We start from the raw sequence: 16,755 nt of genomic DNA on the forward strand, positions 1-16,755 counted from the left end.
GTGATGTCAAAATAACTATGAACATGTGCCCGTATGAGTAGCAAAGAAACTTTTGATTCGAACATCGTTTAAGCCTTGGTGAAACAAGGATGAAATTCGGAGACTTATGCTAATTAGGCAAATTTTGAGACGTCCAGTCAAATTATCCTGTAATACTTGTATCTTAATGGAGCAACAGATTAAACGGAAACATACATCAAAGGCTTCTTTAAAATTTTACATACACGAACTCATACAAAGTTAATTTTATGTAAAATGGAGTTTGGAACTGAAGAAATTCCAGTTAAACTTTGTAATCAAAATTAAGTTTAGTTGAAAGTCCACACCACGCTTTCGCGCATTCTACACGTCTGTCAAAAAAGTATAATCATGTATTTGTTTGCTGAAAGCGTAGAAAGCCTTGACGCGTAGAATGCGTCACAAGTGGCGCACGGACATATCAGCTGAATAAGACATATTATATTCTAATGATGAAAAAATGAGTTTAATGATGAAAAAATAAAATAAAAAATTTACGTTGCATGTTACTTAAAACCTAGAATGCGAAGTAGTTATAAACAAGTAATATTTCTATATTCGGCTGTGCCGAATCTTATATACCCTTCACCAAGTATGTTTTAAAACACAGTTCTTATTTATTTCGTATCTCTGCACACATGTCACACATAACATACACACAAACAAATATAAACTGTAGCAGAAAGAAATATTAGCCGTTGTATTGTAATACCACCGTCAAACTGTATTACCACCCTCAAACAAATATCAGATGTATTACCAACATATTACTGCTTTATCTCCTTGTTCTTGTTATACCCACGTGAGAACAGAACAGCATGCAAACATACAAAAAAATACACAGCTGAATAAAACCAAATACATCTACACACGCACATGTACATCTTCATCCAATTCACAGTGTTGTTGTTGCTTTTTTAACAAAGCATGAAAAAAATGTGGCTTTTTTGATGAAATTTTCAGAGGTTGTCTCGGATTTTTGCTCATATCTCCGTTATTTATAGACCGATTTTGCTGATTTTAAATAGCAATCTTCTTGAAAGCATATCTGGGGACCTCTAAAAACTGATTTCAACAGACAGACAGACGGACATGGCTTAATCGACTCCCCTATCTATAAGGATCCAGAATATATATACTTTATAGGGTCGGAAAATTATATTATAGAAATTACAAACGGAATGACAAACTTATATACACCCTTCTCACGAAGGTGAAGGGTATAAACACATGTTGGTCCTCCGGCTTAATTTTAAGCAACTACTTGGAAGAAATATGTAAAAAACTTCGCCGCACTCTCTCTTAGACTTCAATTTTGATATGATTTTACTTTGAGAGTGTGTAGTTAACTCCCGAAGAAGATCCAATTAAAATTTTCAATCTTCTAACAGTCTGTTTCTAAACAGTCGAGACAAGACAAACATTCAGCCAACAGATTGTCGCGTAACATAAGTAAAACATTTCTGAAATTTTTCTCATTATGTACAAATAAATTCTTCAACATTCTGTGGTCAAAATCAAGACGTACTCCGATTGTGGGAAGCATCGGAAAAGCATTTTGAACACATCATTCATTAGAAGTTTTTCCGAGATTTAGAATTATTTAACGCTATATAACTAAATTGATGACTTGAATTCTTATTTGGTATTATGAAAACCAGTAAAGTCGGCTTTACAAAAAAAGTAAAACAGCTGTTTCCATCTTACTTTGTTATTGTTTTAAACCAATCGTGTAAACACAAAAAAATATAAATAAAAGTCGTATTATTTTTTTTTTGCTATACGGATGGAATTTCATTTTACTTCCTCATGAGACTACGTACGTAAAGTGTGATCGTGTAAAGTGTCCTTAAGGGTTTTCTGATCTCGCATATTAATACCAGCAAATATCAGCAACCAATCGAGACACCCTTTTGTACCACGATAAGTTTAAAAATTTTGATTTGTTACGGTAATTTTGCGGCTGATTACAACCACCTACCTAAATAAATAGAAACAAATAATTTGCTTAATGTTAACTATCGCATACACTAACCCTCGGTAATCAATGAAGCATAAAGGTCTGCTCTCAATAAGCTTTTACTCATATTCTTCAAAGAAAAAAAACTCTCTTATGTTACTCACAATAGTTTAACACTAAACATACTCACTCACAAATAATAATTTGAGTTTAAAAAACTTATTAAAAAATACTACTCAAAAGTTTATACGTACGAATGCATTCGATTTAGTAATCTCAAGATATTATCATCAGATAACTGTTATCAGCGCCACAATAAATTATACTGTTATTTTCCCTACATTCACACGAAAGACCGACATTCAGTCAGTCAGTCAGTCAACGTAGACGTATGTACATAATATGAAAATCTGATATTTTGCGATTCTATGGCTCTCAGTAGTACTTGTTTTTAACTCTATCTAAGCATAACGAGCGGATATATAATTTTTTTTTTAAATACTTAAAAATAAAAAAAAATAGTGAAGATAGTTGCGACTACGGCGAAAGGGAGTGGCGGTACTCAATAAACAAGAAAAAAAAAAACATTTAATACTACATGATAATTTACTATGGATTCACCCACATCATATTCACACAACAATCTAAATAGAAATCCTCTAGAAGCCGCCACTTTACTGTCCCCAACATCGGGTCCGAGTGTAGTGCGGCGTCCAGTAGCTGCTGCTGTAGCCACGGCTGGAGTTCAAAGGAGACGTGTGATAAAGAAGCATATCCAACAGAAGTATATGTTATGTGGTTTCGCAATACATGTACATATTTGGTGTTTACATACATATAGAATTCCACTTGTTTTATAATATAGTTCATATTTTTTTTATATAGATTAAAAAGATAAACCTCCTCTGGGAGTAAATAATACATAGTTAAACAGGGTTGTTGCTTATAGGCCAACGGGGCGCTAGAGTTGTGAAAACAACAAGAGGAATTTGTAATTATCTTGTTGATGTCTTGCTGTTGTTTCGAATTTTGATATTGTGATAAAGAAGTGTTGGTTGGTGTTTTAGTTGATAAAAGAAAATTTAATGTAGATCTTCATCATTTCTAATAATAGGCCTAATTTATATGTAAAGTTATTATACAAGATATTTAGAAAAAATTTGGTTACCAATAGTTAGCAAAATATTACGATTAGAATATATATTTAGATTTTAAAATTGTTATTACAGCCACGCTAAAGGAATGACTGCAGTTTAAAACAAAATTTTATTAAGCTAAAACTGTTCTACAATCTCGACTGTATACTGTTCTATTGTTTTGACTATATACTATTCTATACTCTCAACTATAAACTGTTATAAAGTCTAGACTATAAACTGTTCTACAGACTCGACTTTAAACTGGCCTATATTCTCGAGTATAAACTGAAGACTGTTCTACAATCTAGACTATACTCTATAGTCTCTACTATAGACTCTTTTATAGCCTCGACTATAGACAATTCTATAGTCTCGACTTTAATCTGGCCTACAGACCCGAATAAAACCTATTTTACAGTCTCGACTATAAACTATTCTATAGTCTCGACTTTAAAAAGAAAACTGTTTACAGTCTCGACTGTAGACTGTTTTATAGTTTCGACTATAGACTATTCTCTAGTCTGGACTATAAACTGTTTTATAGACTGGACTATAAACTGTTCTATAGACTCGACTATAAGACACTTCCATAGTCTCTACTATATACTCTTTTATAGCCTCAACTATAAACTATTCTATAGTATCGTCTATAAACTGGCCTATATTCTCGAATATAAACTGAAGACTGTTCTACAGTCTCGACTATAGGCTGTTCCATAGTTTCGACTATAGATTATTCTGCAGTCTCGACTATAAACTCGCTCATAATCTAGAATATTGCCTCGACTGAAGACTATTCTATAGTCTCGACTTTAATGTGGCCTATAGACCCGAATATGAACTGTTCTATAGTCTCTACTATAAACTGAGACTGCTCTATAGACTCGACTTTAAACTGGCCTATAGACCCGAATATGAACTGTTCTATAGTCTCTACTATAAACTGAGACTGCTCTACAGACTCGACTTTAAACTGAGACTGTTCTACAGTCTCGACTGTAGACTATAGAGTACTCTCTAGTCTCGACTATAAACTGTTCTATAGACTTGACTATAAACTATTCTATAGACTCGACTATAAGACTATTCTATAGTCTCTACTATAGACTCTTTTATAGCCTCAAATATAGACTATTCTATAGTTTCGTTTATAGGCGACTGTAGACTATTATATATTATCGGCTATAGACTGTTCTGTAGTCTCGATTATAGACTGACTTAACAGTTATCTGTATTCTGAGCTTAGTAAGAATCAAATATAGGTAACACCAAACTTATATTTAGTCCTTAAAATTAAAATAAATTTCTTAAACTTGTTTGCTATTCTAGAAGATTATATCGAAACTTACTATAAATAAATTAAAATCTTTTATTTTTTCCTATTTTCAGGCATTTCTAGCTACTCCTGCCTATTTGTATGGTAATGTGGTCGAATCAGATAAAGACTTAGTGCTACGCATCTGGCCGGCTATTGTATATCAAGCTACGGGTCAATTATGCCGAAGTATACTCGAACATTTGGATACAGAATATCATGGTAGAACAAGAGAAACAGTTAAATATCGTCGAGTCTTTCTGTTGGCCACCTTAATTATCTGCTGTTCCCTAATGGTAAGCGGTATATTCTTTTCCTCAGCCTGGGTAAAAGTTTCCACAACCACTCAAGCTATAGCCATAGTATTTTATGGAGTTTTTGCAGGTTTGTAAGGAATTGGTGTACGATAAAATATTATTAAAATTTGCATTATTTCAATAGGTATTGGTGCTAGTTTATTTGTTTGGAAAACACATGTCATCCTAGAAGCAGTACGTCCGCGAGAAGATAAATTCGTACGCAAAACCATATTTTTATGTGGCGAAGCCTTTTGTCAATTATTTCTATCGTTTGCCTTTACAAATTTACGCACCCTTTACGGCACAGCCCAGTCTATAGTCTTAATGTCTGCTTTATTAGTGAATCTCATACCGATAAGTTTAATTATAACACGTCACCGTGAGGGTGCCATAACTCAGCGTGTATCTGTGATAAAGGCAGAGACAGCATTTACCCCACTGCATCATCAATTGGGTCGATACTCGAATGTTTTTAACGATCAAATGGATGGCATAGAATTGCGCACTTGGAAAAATCCCATTATGGAACATCATCCCAATGTGGCGGCTTTAGCTTTGGCGGATAGTGGCCACTATATGTTACCCACTGATCAGGTGGATGTAACCTTCATAAATCCAAATGGTGTGGAAATTATGGAAATTATTCCCGAAGAAGATGAAAATGTTTCTGTTCTACGTTCCAGTTCTGCTACTATAGAGAATTATGGTCGAAACAGTGTAAGTGCTTCCCAGACTATGCAAAAATCCATTTCGAATGGATTGCAAATGAGTCGTGAAGGTGTAGTGGATTCGGGTTATAGTAATTTGGTAGGTCGCTATAAGTTCAAAACAAACAAAATATTTTACTAAAAGCATTCCTTTTCTTAGGATAAATTTCAACAATTTTCGCGTAATGTCACTACAAGTTTATGGGGTAATCTTTTGGATAAAATTGCTCATCCTTTACAAGCGGCTTTGGTGGTGCCTCAACTATATTCTACCACTTTTTTCCTATCGGCTGATATTTTTTCATATGTCATGTGTTTGACTGTTTTACCGGGTTTGGCCGTCAGTCATCATGCTATTAAAAATGCTGAAATCCCATTTTTATTCTCTTTATTGGCATTTCCTTGGATGTGTTTTTCTCTGATGACTCCGCGCTTTGGTAATAGTTTATATAAACATAAATTTAAATGGCACACTCTGGGCTGTATCTCGAAAGGATTTGCGTTGATATGTAAGTAAGGCTATTTTATATAAACTGTATTTCTAGTAATTATGTTTCCCTTTTTCAGTTATTAGCTTTTCAACCTCTAAACTTTTACTAAGTGTCTCGGCTGCCCTTTTAGGCTTTGGCCAATCGGTAACCCTCTTCCTTCACGACTGGGTCTTTCAGATGAGTATGACACGATCTCAATGGTCGGCTATACGTTATCCTGTACATTTTACCAATGGCTTGCTAATACTTGTATGGGGAACCCTGGCCCATTGGGTAGTGGTGAATTTTTCTTTTCAAGCCAGTGTGGGTCTAGCGGCGGCCCTCTATGCTAGCAGTATTATTTTATGGAATTTAATATATTTATGTTTTAATTGTAAAAAATAAAAAAAGGTTATTTTAAGTTAGTAAAAAACAAAAGAAAATTTGAGACGAACAAATATAAATTTGTTTTTAAAAATATATATTTTATTGCAAAACTGTTAATAAAGAAAAGAAATTTAAAGTAATTGTTTAGTTTTACTATTAATTTATTATAAATTTGTAATAATATTTAATAATTTGTTAAAATATCTTATTAATTTCAAATAATGAATATCAATTTTAAAAGTATTAAACCCACTGTGCTGTTAATAATATAAAAACTATATTATTTCAATTATGAGACACTCTGTGTATAATAGAAATACTACCTACCACCAGGTGGCGCGTCAGTCACATTATTTTTTCATGCACAGCTGCAAAAAATTGTACTAAAGCAAGTGCCAAAAAATGTATGCAAAAAAAATTTAAAAAGTAAAATTTAAACTTTCAAATAGACACAGAAAACGCCAAAAACGTGAACTTAATTTTCGGTTCCGTTTTAAAAAGTTGGGTCAAAATCGGGAGAAATTTATTTTTTAATTATTTGAGATAGATTCTATTTTTCATTTATTGAACTCTCTGGCAATCCTCTAATTGTTCTCTTCTTTTTATTCCCTACACCACTATAGTGGGGAGGGTATTATACGTTTGTGCTGATGTTTGTAACATACAAAAATATTGGTCCAATACCCACCTTAAAGTATACCGATCGACTCAGAATCATTTTCTGAGTCGATTAAGACATGTCCGTCCGTCTGTCCGGCTGGCTGGCTATATAAACCTTGTGCGCAAGGTACAGGCCGCAATTTTCAAGATAATTTGATGAAATTTGGACCAAGCATGTTTTTTGGGCCTATTGACGAAGCCTATTGAAAATGGTTGAAATCGGTCCATTATTTTGAACAAATATTCAACATAAAAGTTTCTTTATAAAAAGTAAAAATTTTAAAAATATACTCATGGTGTAGGGTATTATATGGTCGGCCATGCCCGACTCTACTTTCCTACTTGTTATGTTGTAGCGTTGCCATATGTTCAAAATATTTTGCTAAAAATCTTGCAAAATTGCAAAAACGGGGTTGTTATAATGCGGCAAGTGCTATTATTAATGGAAGATATTAAATTAATATAAATAAAACGGAAAAAACAATATATCTTTTCCCGTATTTTATTCAGAATAATTTTTTAATCTTTCTCCTTTAATAACAAAAAAAAAATAATTTAAAAAAAACATCATTTTGCCTTGACAGTCGCTTAATTTTAATTCGTCGCTCGCTCTTTTCGTGTGATCTGTCAGCGGTTCCAATTGTAATTAAGCTGTTACTTTTATTGCGTTGTCATATGTTCAGAATATTTTGTTAAAAATTTTGCACAATTGCAAAAACCCATTTTCGGCATATTTTATTATTAATGGATGATATTAAATGAAATAAACATTAATTAAACGAGAAAAATAATATTTATGTTCCCGGTTTTTATTCAGAATAATTTTTTAATCATTCCTTTTTATTTCATAAACAATACTTTTAAACAAATCTTCATTTTGCTTTGATTTTTTCTTATAAACGTCAAGAAAATATCGTTTAATTTCAATTACTAGTCGTTTAATTTCAATTACTTGTTCGCTCTTTTTATGTAATTTATCGACAGCAGTTCCAAATGTAATCAAGCTGTTAATTGACTATAGTAATTCAGAGACTATATTGATTCCACTGCTCGTGTGAACTAGATATAACTGTGTTGCCACTTTTTATGAAAATCATAAATTGAAGAGTTGACGACGTCGCGGCCTCCCAAAATTTGGCCGGCGACCAGTCGCCGTCGTATGTTTCTGCTTGTATCTCTGCTTTCAAGGGAAAAAAACGAAATTGCAAGCGTGCGGCTTTTTTCTTTACGTGAAATCTTTCATTGCAAAACTCTGGCCAACCTAATTTTCACGAAAAAATTAAAAAAAGGAAAATTTTCTATTCTGCACACCGAAATAACATCAAGAAAAGTGTACAAATTTCATAAATTTTGTTATGAAAAGTCCAACAACGCAGAAATTGTGAAGAGAAAAAAAAATACAGAAGAGCTGTCAGACATTTTGCCAACAACAAGAAAAAGTGAGTGAAGCAGAAAAAAACAATTACAAAGGGACGCTACCCGGATTATTATAGCCGGACAAGCAAAGGTAGTAAGTGGTAAAAGTACAGCGCAGACAATTTTATAAAGAAATACAAAAACGAAACAAGTGCAAGTAAAAAGTTCCTTAAATCTAATATTTAGAAGAAAAAAGTGCTATAAACACTTTTTTTGAAAAAAAAACCCTTCTAGAAGTCGATGGCTAAACAGGCTTTGGTAGCCTTTACCCTAAAATTATATTGATGATGTACATTGAACACACGAATCTAGAAGATAATCTACATCAAATATTAACGAATCGTGTGCCTACATCGAGTAGTCCCAGTGCCAGTGAGGCCACGGCAGCATTACTGGCGCGTGTAAGGGAGGCGCACAATAGCGCATCATCTACACTACAACAAACGTCGTCGTCGACGTCATCATCAGCAACAATAAACGCTCTGCAACACCAAAACAACAGCAGTACTCCCAACAACTATAAAACTACTGGAAAGGAGTGGATAAGACGTCCCGAACCCAAACTTTTGCCTTTGGAACATTTCAATTCTAAGGATATTACACAAGAATTGCGAAGAGTTCCAGCTGCTAACAATAGTAATAATTCAACTTTAGCTGCTTTTAACAAACAACAAGTGCCAAACGAACAGCAAAAGCAATTTGGCAAAGACTTGCAAGACGGTGTAGGAGAAGAAGAGGAAGAAGAACAATACGAATTACTGCAAGTAATTGACTCAGATCAACAAACAGCTCAAGCGGAAACTTCAACTATACCTTCGAAAGTTGAAGAGAACGTGCAACAGCAACAACAGCAACAAGAAGTAATAGACGAAAATTTTGCTTCCACCAGTCATTTTGTAATTGATTTAAAAGACGGCCATAAAATTGCCTCCAAAGTCGCTACACCTTATCAAGAGCTACCACAACAGATACAGGTGGACGAAGACGAAGAGTTTGAATACATTGTTACACGTGTTCCCAAAAGGAAAAACCAACAAACAACTAGTAGACAGGTAGGGAATTAGAACGTAAATAATGCATTTTATAAAAAATTTCATTAAAAATTTAATTTTTCGCTAAAAATCCAATATTTTACTAAAAACCTAATTTTAAATAAAATATAATTTTTTGCCAAAAATAAATTTTTTATTGAAAGTTATTTCAAAAAATATATAAAAATCCGATTTGGTTTAAATTTAACTTTTCTTGAAATTTTCGACAAAAATTAAATTTTAAAGTTTGAAAGATATTTTTTAAAAACAAAATTTTCCCATAAAACTCAAAATATCAAAATGTCTTAATAAAAGCAACAAATATGAGTTTTGCATAAAATTTTCTACTATTAATAAACTTCTACCATTTCAGGCAATTGTAAATAATCCATTATTGAGTCGTAAAATTCGCAGACCAGTACCAGAAGCAATTCCCATTGATATCCAATTAACTCTCAGAACTTGCAACGATCATTCAGCCACACTACCACCGCCACCACCTTTGCTAGCACCACACCCTCAACTACGAAGATCAATTCCCAATCTAAGAAAATATAGTGTCGACTCGCAAGAAAATTTCAATTCATACAGGCAATTAAACGGTTATTCTAGTACCGCCGCTGCAGCAGTCTATATCGAAGACGAAGACAACAATTGTGATTATTATTCGGATTCGGAAACTGTTGAAGCAGCATCAATTGGCCGTCCATCGTACGCCTATAATAACGATTTCAACAGCAGACAAGAAGCCCAAATGGGTCTCGACATAATAAATAAATTGAAACATTTATTTAATTGGAATCCTTCGACAAATCACTACAGTACTGTACATCAGGAGGGTAAGCGAAAGAGAAGATCGGACGATTGGTGTGCTGGTGAGTCAAGCGGACCCCAGCAGATAAAGTATCGTAAGGTGGAGAATCGTTTTCCCAAATATATTGCTGCCCGCTCTGAAGAGGACGATGTAAATGAGTTTTTACCACCTCTAACACATCATAATCATCAGCAACAGCAAAAAGTCCACAAATACGATAGACAATATTTATTGAGTAATTCAGCACAAAACTCCAGAACTTTATTGGAGATGTCCAATCGTCGGTCATCTTCTGCTATAGGTACATATTTGATAGATATTTCTTTGAAATATATTAATTTATTTTATTACAGACAAACCACCCCTAAGGAAATCTATGTTTTCAGCTCCCCATATTACCCAGCAATTAATCAAGAACACAACCTATGCCGATGTTGAATTTTCCGACGATGATGAACCAATTTTAATAAAAGGTTACGATATTAAACCCTCTACATTGGCTTCAGCCAAGCGAGTGCCCGAAGTCTTTAACATTCCGATTATACGCACCGATGAGCGTCGCAAGTCTACGCAACAGAAACCACCACCACCACCTCTGATTGAACCCAGCACTGGCAGCATTTTACAATCATCTCTTAACGCCGAAGTGGAGACAAGGCGCAAGCCAACTTATGCCGAAACTTTACGTCAAAGTGCAGGAACTGGTCACGTATTGGGTGGCCGCAGTAGTATTTCCTCATCAGTTGCTTCGACTTCTGAATCTTCACGCATATTGAATGGTTTAATCAGTCTACGCACAAATCATTATTCAACACAAAATCGGTCTTCAATACTCAACCAGGAAAAGCAAAGAGAGGATTGTGAAAAATATCAACAGTTACTAGAACAAGTGGTACCGGGTCTATATAGTTCTAGCGGAGGTGAGAATAAACTTTCCTCTTCTTCCTCCTTGAAGTCGGCGGCACAACGCCGAAGATCTGGTCTACTCTTAGGCACAGCAGTAACATCCTCTGCTCGCAGTTCTCCAGCTGCCAATAGACGTTCTATGGGTTTGAGTCAATCGATTTTCAAACGCCCTCCCTTATCGTCCACAATTAATTTGGATGACGATGAGGATGATGAAGTCACCATAACAGGCATTTCACATCTAAAAACTTCACGTCCCTCGAAAGGAAAACAGTCAATGCCCACTACCGTCATTGTAGATGATGATGAAATATCTGATATATTAGATTTGGGTAATGAAGAACGTCATGTATTGTCAGCCTGTGCTAAGATACAGAAAGAGCAAAATTCGATTATTAATTTGTGCGAAGAAAAAGTTGAGAAACCCAAAAAAGATGCTTTGTAAGTTTAAGCTAAAATTTAAAAAAATGTTTATTGATTTAATATTTTTTTCAATAGACCCTATGTGGAGCCGGTTAATTCATTGCAAGAACGTTTCAATGCTTCGCCCTTTATCAAGGGCAACTGGATGGAAAATTGGCAATCGAAGTGGTCTCAACTTAAAAAGACTAGAAATGATGAAGTTAAGGAAGCGGTTAAAATGTTAGTAGTTGTTTTAAAATTAGCATTTATTGGTTTAGTTTTACTTTGATTTTTTATATTTAGTAACGAAAAACTAACAGCTGAACGTCGCGCAGCTGAGGCTGAAATACAAGAACGTTTACGCAAATTCCAAATTGTCGATCCTGAACTATTGGTGGTCGATGATTTTGATGATGCCATTGAAGAACCTGAATTTGTAGAATTCACACAAGAGCACAGGGCACGTATTAATGCAGCTATATGTGGTCCCTTGGATCAGGTAATTTGAATCTTAAAGAAAAAACTTAATTTAAAGAAAAAATTATAATTTTTTGTAAATTTATCTTAAGGTTTTGGTATCCAAGTTCAATTTGAACATCACCAGACGTGACATACACACCTTGTGCGGTCACAATTGGCTTAACGATGAAGTCATCAATTTCTACATGAATCTACTAACCGAGCGTGGCGAAAAGAAACACGACTCTCATGGTCTGCCTACGGTCTATGCCATGAATACATTTTTCGTGCCACGTTTATTGCAGGCCGGTCATGCTGGCGTTAAGCGCTGGACGCGTAAAGTCGATATCTTTGCCAAGGACATTATGCCAGTGCCCGTACATGTTGGCGGCGTCCATTGGTGTATGGCTATAATACACTTGAAGAATCGTACCATTAAATACTACGATTCCATGGGTACTCCAAATCCCAGTGTACTCAAGGCACTGGAACAATACCTCAAAGATGAATCGATGGATAAACGCAAACAACCCTTCGATACTAGTAACTTTGTAATCGAATCGGTACAGGGTGTGCCGCGCCAAATGAACGGCAGCGATTGTGGTGTGTTCAGTTGCATGTTTGCCGAGTATATAACACGTAATCGAGAGATAACATTCTCTCAACAGAACATGGAATATTTCCGACAAAAAATGATTCTGGAAATCGTTATGGGTGAATTGTTGCAGTAGTCAGTCAAGGAAAAGGCAAAAAGTTGTGCGCAAGTTTAATCATGGCTTTTAATTTAATAAATTTATTTTTTAAGCATTTTATGCAAAAATTTCTTATAATTTAAAAATACTTTTTTTATACATACACAATATTTAAATATTTAGTTTGATTTTCTACTTTTGCAAGAAAGTTAAACAAAATTGTGAATTTATCATTTTCATTAAAAAAAATTCTTTTTTTTTTCTTATTCTTTTTTATTTAAAGTTTAGTTTTTTTTATAAAAACAAAAAAAAAAATAATTCATTTATTTCTTTATCATCTAACTATAAAAGGCAATCATTAAAATTATTAATAGCTCTTACTACTATTATTAGTTATTTCTATATTTTCCTTCTCTTAATTGCAAATATTTTAAGGGCGAGTTTTTCTGATAAAGATAATCTTCATTCTTTGGTTAAACCTGGTTTAATATATGTTTCGTGTTTTTCAGTTATCAGTAAAGATACTTATTATCTTAGTTTAACTGAGCGTAATTGGCCAATTAAACTCAAGTTATAAGTGAGAAAACACAATTAACAAAAACAATAAAACAATGATTTCGGAAGAACAAAAACGTAATATTTTAAGTAAATTGCAATTTTCTGATTTGTTTTGTTTTATTAATTATTGTTTTAAGTGTTTATTTAACATTTTTCCAAAATTTTCCATTTTACAAAAGTATTGTTTGCAAAAAACAGTTGTTCATTGTTTATGTTTTTGAGTGAAAACTTGGCAATACTAACAAAGTTAACTGAGCTTAAATCTAAAACTGAAAAACACAATCATCGGTTAAAGTCCGCCTAAATTTGTTCCGAGTTTAATCTAATAGCAAGTTAAGCCTAGTTTAACTGATGAGTAAGAAACCCGCCCTAAGTTACTGTTTTGTTTTGTAAGCCAGTTAAATAAAGCAAAGGAACTTTAAATGTAAACTATTTAAAACACAACAAAAACACACTCGTAATTTATTTCTTAATCTAAATAAAACAACAAATATTTCTATATCTAAATAAATAAAATATATAATAATAAAAAAACAAGAAAAATATTTAACTAAAAAAAAAACAAACAAAAAAAGTTCATGAATTGTATTTAAAACAGCTAAGAAATTATATTTCTTTTAAACTTTTTTTTTATTTCATAGATTTTAGGTCATACCCTCATAAAAACTGCAAAAAAAAAAAAGATAATATTTTAATTGTGCAAAAAAAACTTCTAATTTTGTTTAGTTTAACATTTACTTTTTGATAATTTTGCAAACTTAAAGAAATATGTATTTGGTATGAAGAAAAATTCTTGTAAAATTTATAAATTATTTATAAATTAAATTGGAAATTAAAGTAAAACAATATAAATATATCCATTAATTAATCTACATTTAGAGAAACACTAAAAATGCTACAATTAAACAAACAAACAAACATAAATAATGATCAAATAAAGTTTAATTTAAATGTGTATGCAGTTTTTGCTAAAAATATAAATAAAAATCTAAAAAAAAACACACACACAGTCTGAAAGGATTGATGTATTTTTTTAGTAGAATTTGTAGAAATAAAAGAAAAAGGTTAGAGTGCTGTGTAACAGTTCGACTAACCTGGGGGAAAAATTTCGATATAACTGCCACTAGGTTGATAATCATTAGCCGAGTATGACTCAAGTCGTTCTGGAGCGTAGATCCAATTGCAGTGGGAACGGTGAGAGTGCTAAGCCTGAAATAAAAAAAAAACATTCACCTGTAAGCTACTTTTAAGACTGTCGCTAATGCTGACGACGATGTGGTATTTCTGACAAGTAAATTTCTTTAAACCATATCTAGTTGCATGGAATTTGCTCTTAACCCTTTTATGCACAAAACTAAACCGCTGGATTTTTCATGGATATGATTTCACCACACACTTTATTTTGACGTTTATTGATCATTTTTGATGAAAAATGGAAAAAGTGTTTTCGAAGGATATTGCAGGATATAATCTTTTTTAGCATGTAGCATGTAAATCTTGGGACAACGGTGTCCCGTATACGTGATAGAGTTAACATGCTCAGTTAGTGGAGTGTTTCCTGTGGCCTCAGTATAAATACGCTGAAAACTGAGCTAGTGGTTGTTATAAGAATGTATTAGGTTAAAAACTTAATTCCCTTAAATGGAATAAGACTCAATCTTAGTGATCATGTGTGATCCTCGAGTATGATTACACAAGTCAACAAAATCGAACTTTTTGCGGGCCTTTTAAATAAAAGTGAATAATTTCTATGTATTTTCCAGCGTTGAGTTCAAAAATCGTTATTAAATTGATGAGATATTGCGATTTTTTGTACAGACACTGGGCCCTATTCTGCATTTCAATTTGAATCGAAATTTTCTCCGTTTGGCAACTTGGTATTCTGAATTTCGATTCGACTATCCGACACATAAACAACAACTTACAAAAACGTAATTACGATCGAAGTTTTTACTTAATATTGCAGAATTGGAACTAAATTCCAAAGTTTTTTTAAACAACATGGAAATCTACACAAAATTATCTTTCTAAAGAGTATAATCATGATGAAAGTTAATGCAGTATAACTAGATTGCCTTCGTTAAGAGTGCAGTAACATATTTCGGATTGAATTCAATATTGTTTGGTAAATTTTATGTAGAATATCAAAAAAAAAAAAAAAATCTTAAATAACGTTTTTACAAAAACCACAATATCTCGGAAACTTAAGCTAACCGAAAATTTTCATTACATTTTTTGAACTCAGTGGGTGGAAATACATAGGAATTTATTATTCAGAATAGGCTTCTAATTGGGACGTTAAACCTAGAGGTATTAACTGGATCTTCAAAGCATTTGTTGAGCCCATACTGTTCAATGGCAGACTCTTTGTGCAGTCATCGAAACATTGCAATTTTTTTTACAATTTTCTCGAATTACATCATTATTTTGAAATGAAAAATACGTTGTTCTTTTGATGTCACTATCTGCTAAAAAGGATAATATCGTGCGAAAGTACTTTTTTTCGATATATGCCAAATAAGGTGCATGGTTAAGTCCAGCGGTTTTGTGTGTTAAATACTTCAAATCCTTGCATCTTTATGTACACTATAGAGTTGCGAAATCTCAAACGTTTCAATAACCAAATTCCTGCTATGAATTCAGTAACCAAGTCCCACTTAACCAGTGGTGTAACAATTGTTTACACTGATGGCTCCAAGAGCGGTGGAAGGGTGGGTGGTTACATTGAAAGGTTTGTAAATAAATTCGCATATAGGTTATCTATATATTGTAGTGTTTTACAGGCAGAGATAAGAAGTTTCTATATATAGCTGACGAACTTGACAGATATGGTGCGATCTTGCTGGTTCTGTGTGAACTTTATAAAATCGTTCAAATCGGATGGTTTAACGATACCACCTGACTCATTTCGACGCCAAATTTGTCCTCTATACGATTCTCCCTCGTCAAACTTATTGTGAAGCGTTCGCAAGGAACAGATAAAAATGTTGGTATTAGTCATATCGGGACATTGTGCAATTGGCAAACACTCGAGAGGAATAGATCCCAAATGCAACGACTACTGTAGGAGTTGTCATAATGAGGAGATAGAGGAAAAAAGCCTCAGCTGTTTTACTATTGCTCATCATTCCATGAATTTAGAGAACATTGTGCCACTACTTTCTGTACCCTCTTTGGAGGAGCTATATGAGATGTGCATCAAAAATAATCTAAACTTTATGAATCAATCCGGTTGTTTTTTTTTATCTGAAAAAGTGAATATTACTTAAATGGACTCTTTTGACTACTAGAGCATCACAACGGGAACGCAATTGCCTGGATCCATGTAAGCCACTCTTTTTACCTAAGCTACTTTAAAGTAAAATCTAATTTATGTTAAATTATCATTATATCATCAAAAGTAGTATGGAAGCTATGTACAATTATGGACCGATCAAAAAAATAATTGCAGAGTGATTTATGTTTATATATACAGACCCAAAATATGTCAAATTTTAATCCGATATCTTACTTTCTTAAGTA

The 16,755-nt window shown here is 33.3% G+C and overlaps 2 protein-coding genes across 3 annotated transcripts; both read left to right on the top strand.

The window, feature by feature from the left end:
* The first annotated feature begins 2,399 nt into the window (after positions 1-2,399).
* LOC111688617 lies at positions 2,400-6,382 on the top strand. The gene is made up of 5 exons (XM_023451120.2): positions 2,400-2,790; positions 4,507-4,816; positions 4,874-5,538; positions 5,599-5,947; positions 6,006-6,382. Exons 1-5 carry the CDS (start codon positions 2,590-2,592, stop codon positions 6,311-6,313), a joined length of 1,833 nt encoding a protein of 610 aa, XP_023306888.1. The 5' UTR covers positions 2,400-2,589; the 3' UTR covers positions 6,314-6,382.
* Positions 6,383-8,411: 2,029 nt separating this feature from the next.
* Positions 8,412-12,780, top strand: LOC111688615. Of its 2 annotated transcripts, XM_046945583.1 has the most exons (7): positions 8,412-9,423; positions 9,776-10,039; positions 10,103-10,517; positions 10,570-11,563; positions 11,621-11,764; positions 11,828-12,023; positions 12,094-12,780. In XM_046945583.1, exons 1-7 carry the CDS (start codon positions 8,656-8,658, stop codon positions 12,712-12,714), a joined length of 3,402 nt encoding a protein of 1,133 aa, XP_046801539.1. In that variant the 5' UTR covers positions 8,412-8,655; the 3' UTR covers positions 12,715-12,780. The 2 variants fall into 2 exon arrangements, with proteins under 2 accessions (XP_046801539.1, XP_023306886.2); XM_023451118.2 differs by having other exon boundaries at positions 9,776-10,517.
* Positions 12,781-16,755: the final 3,975 nt, after the last annotated feature.

The sequence above is a fragment of the Lucilia cuprina genome, chromosome 3 (assembly GCF_022045245.1).
Source record: "Lucilia cuprina isolate Lc7/37 chromosome 3, ASM2204524v1, whole genome shotgun sequence".
In the NCBI taxonomy this organism is placed as follows: domain Eukaryota; kingdom Metazoa; phylum Arthropoda; class Insecta; order Diptera; family Calliphoridae; genus Lucilia; species Lucilia cuprina.

What these genes read in the sequence shown, in the direction of transcription:
- LOC111688617 (XM_023451120.2), top strand. Translation starts at nt 2,590, where the DNA reads ATGGATTCACCCACATCATATTCACACAACAATCTAAATAGAAATCCT. An exon ending in ATTCGGGTTATAGTAATTTG is followed by an intron (nt 5,539 to 5,598) that starts GTAGGTCGCTAT and finishes TCCTTTTCTTAG; the next exon opens with GATAAATTTCAACAATTTTC. An exon ending in GAAAGGATTTGCGTTGATAT is followed by an intron (nt 5,948 to 6,005) that starts GTAAGTAAGGCT and finishes TCCCTTTTTCAG; the next exon opens with TTATTAGCTTTTCAACCTCT.
- LOC111688615 (XM_023451118.2), top strand. Translation starts at nt 8,656, where the DNA reads ATGATGTACATTGAACACACGAATCTAGAAGATAATCTACATCAAATA. An exon ending in AAACCCAAAAAAGATGCTTT is followed by an intron (nt 11,564 to 11,620) that starts GTAAGTTTAAGC and finishes TTTTTTCAATAG; the next exon opens with ACCCTATGTGGAGCCGGTTA. An exon ending in TATGTGGTCCCTTGGATCAG is followed by an intron (nt 12,024 to 12,093) that starts GTAATTTGAATC and finishes ATTTATCTTAAG; the next exon opens with GTTTTGGTATCCAAGTTCAA.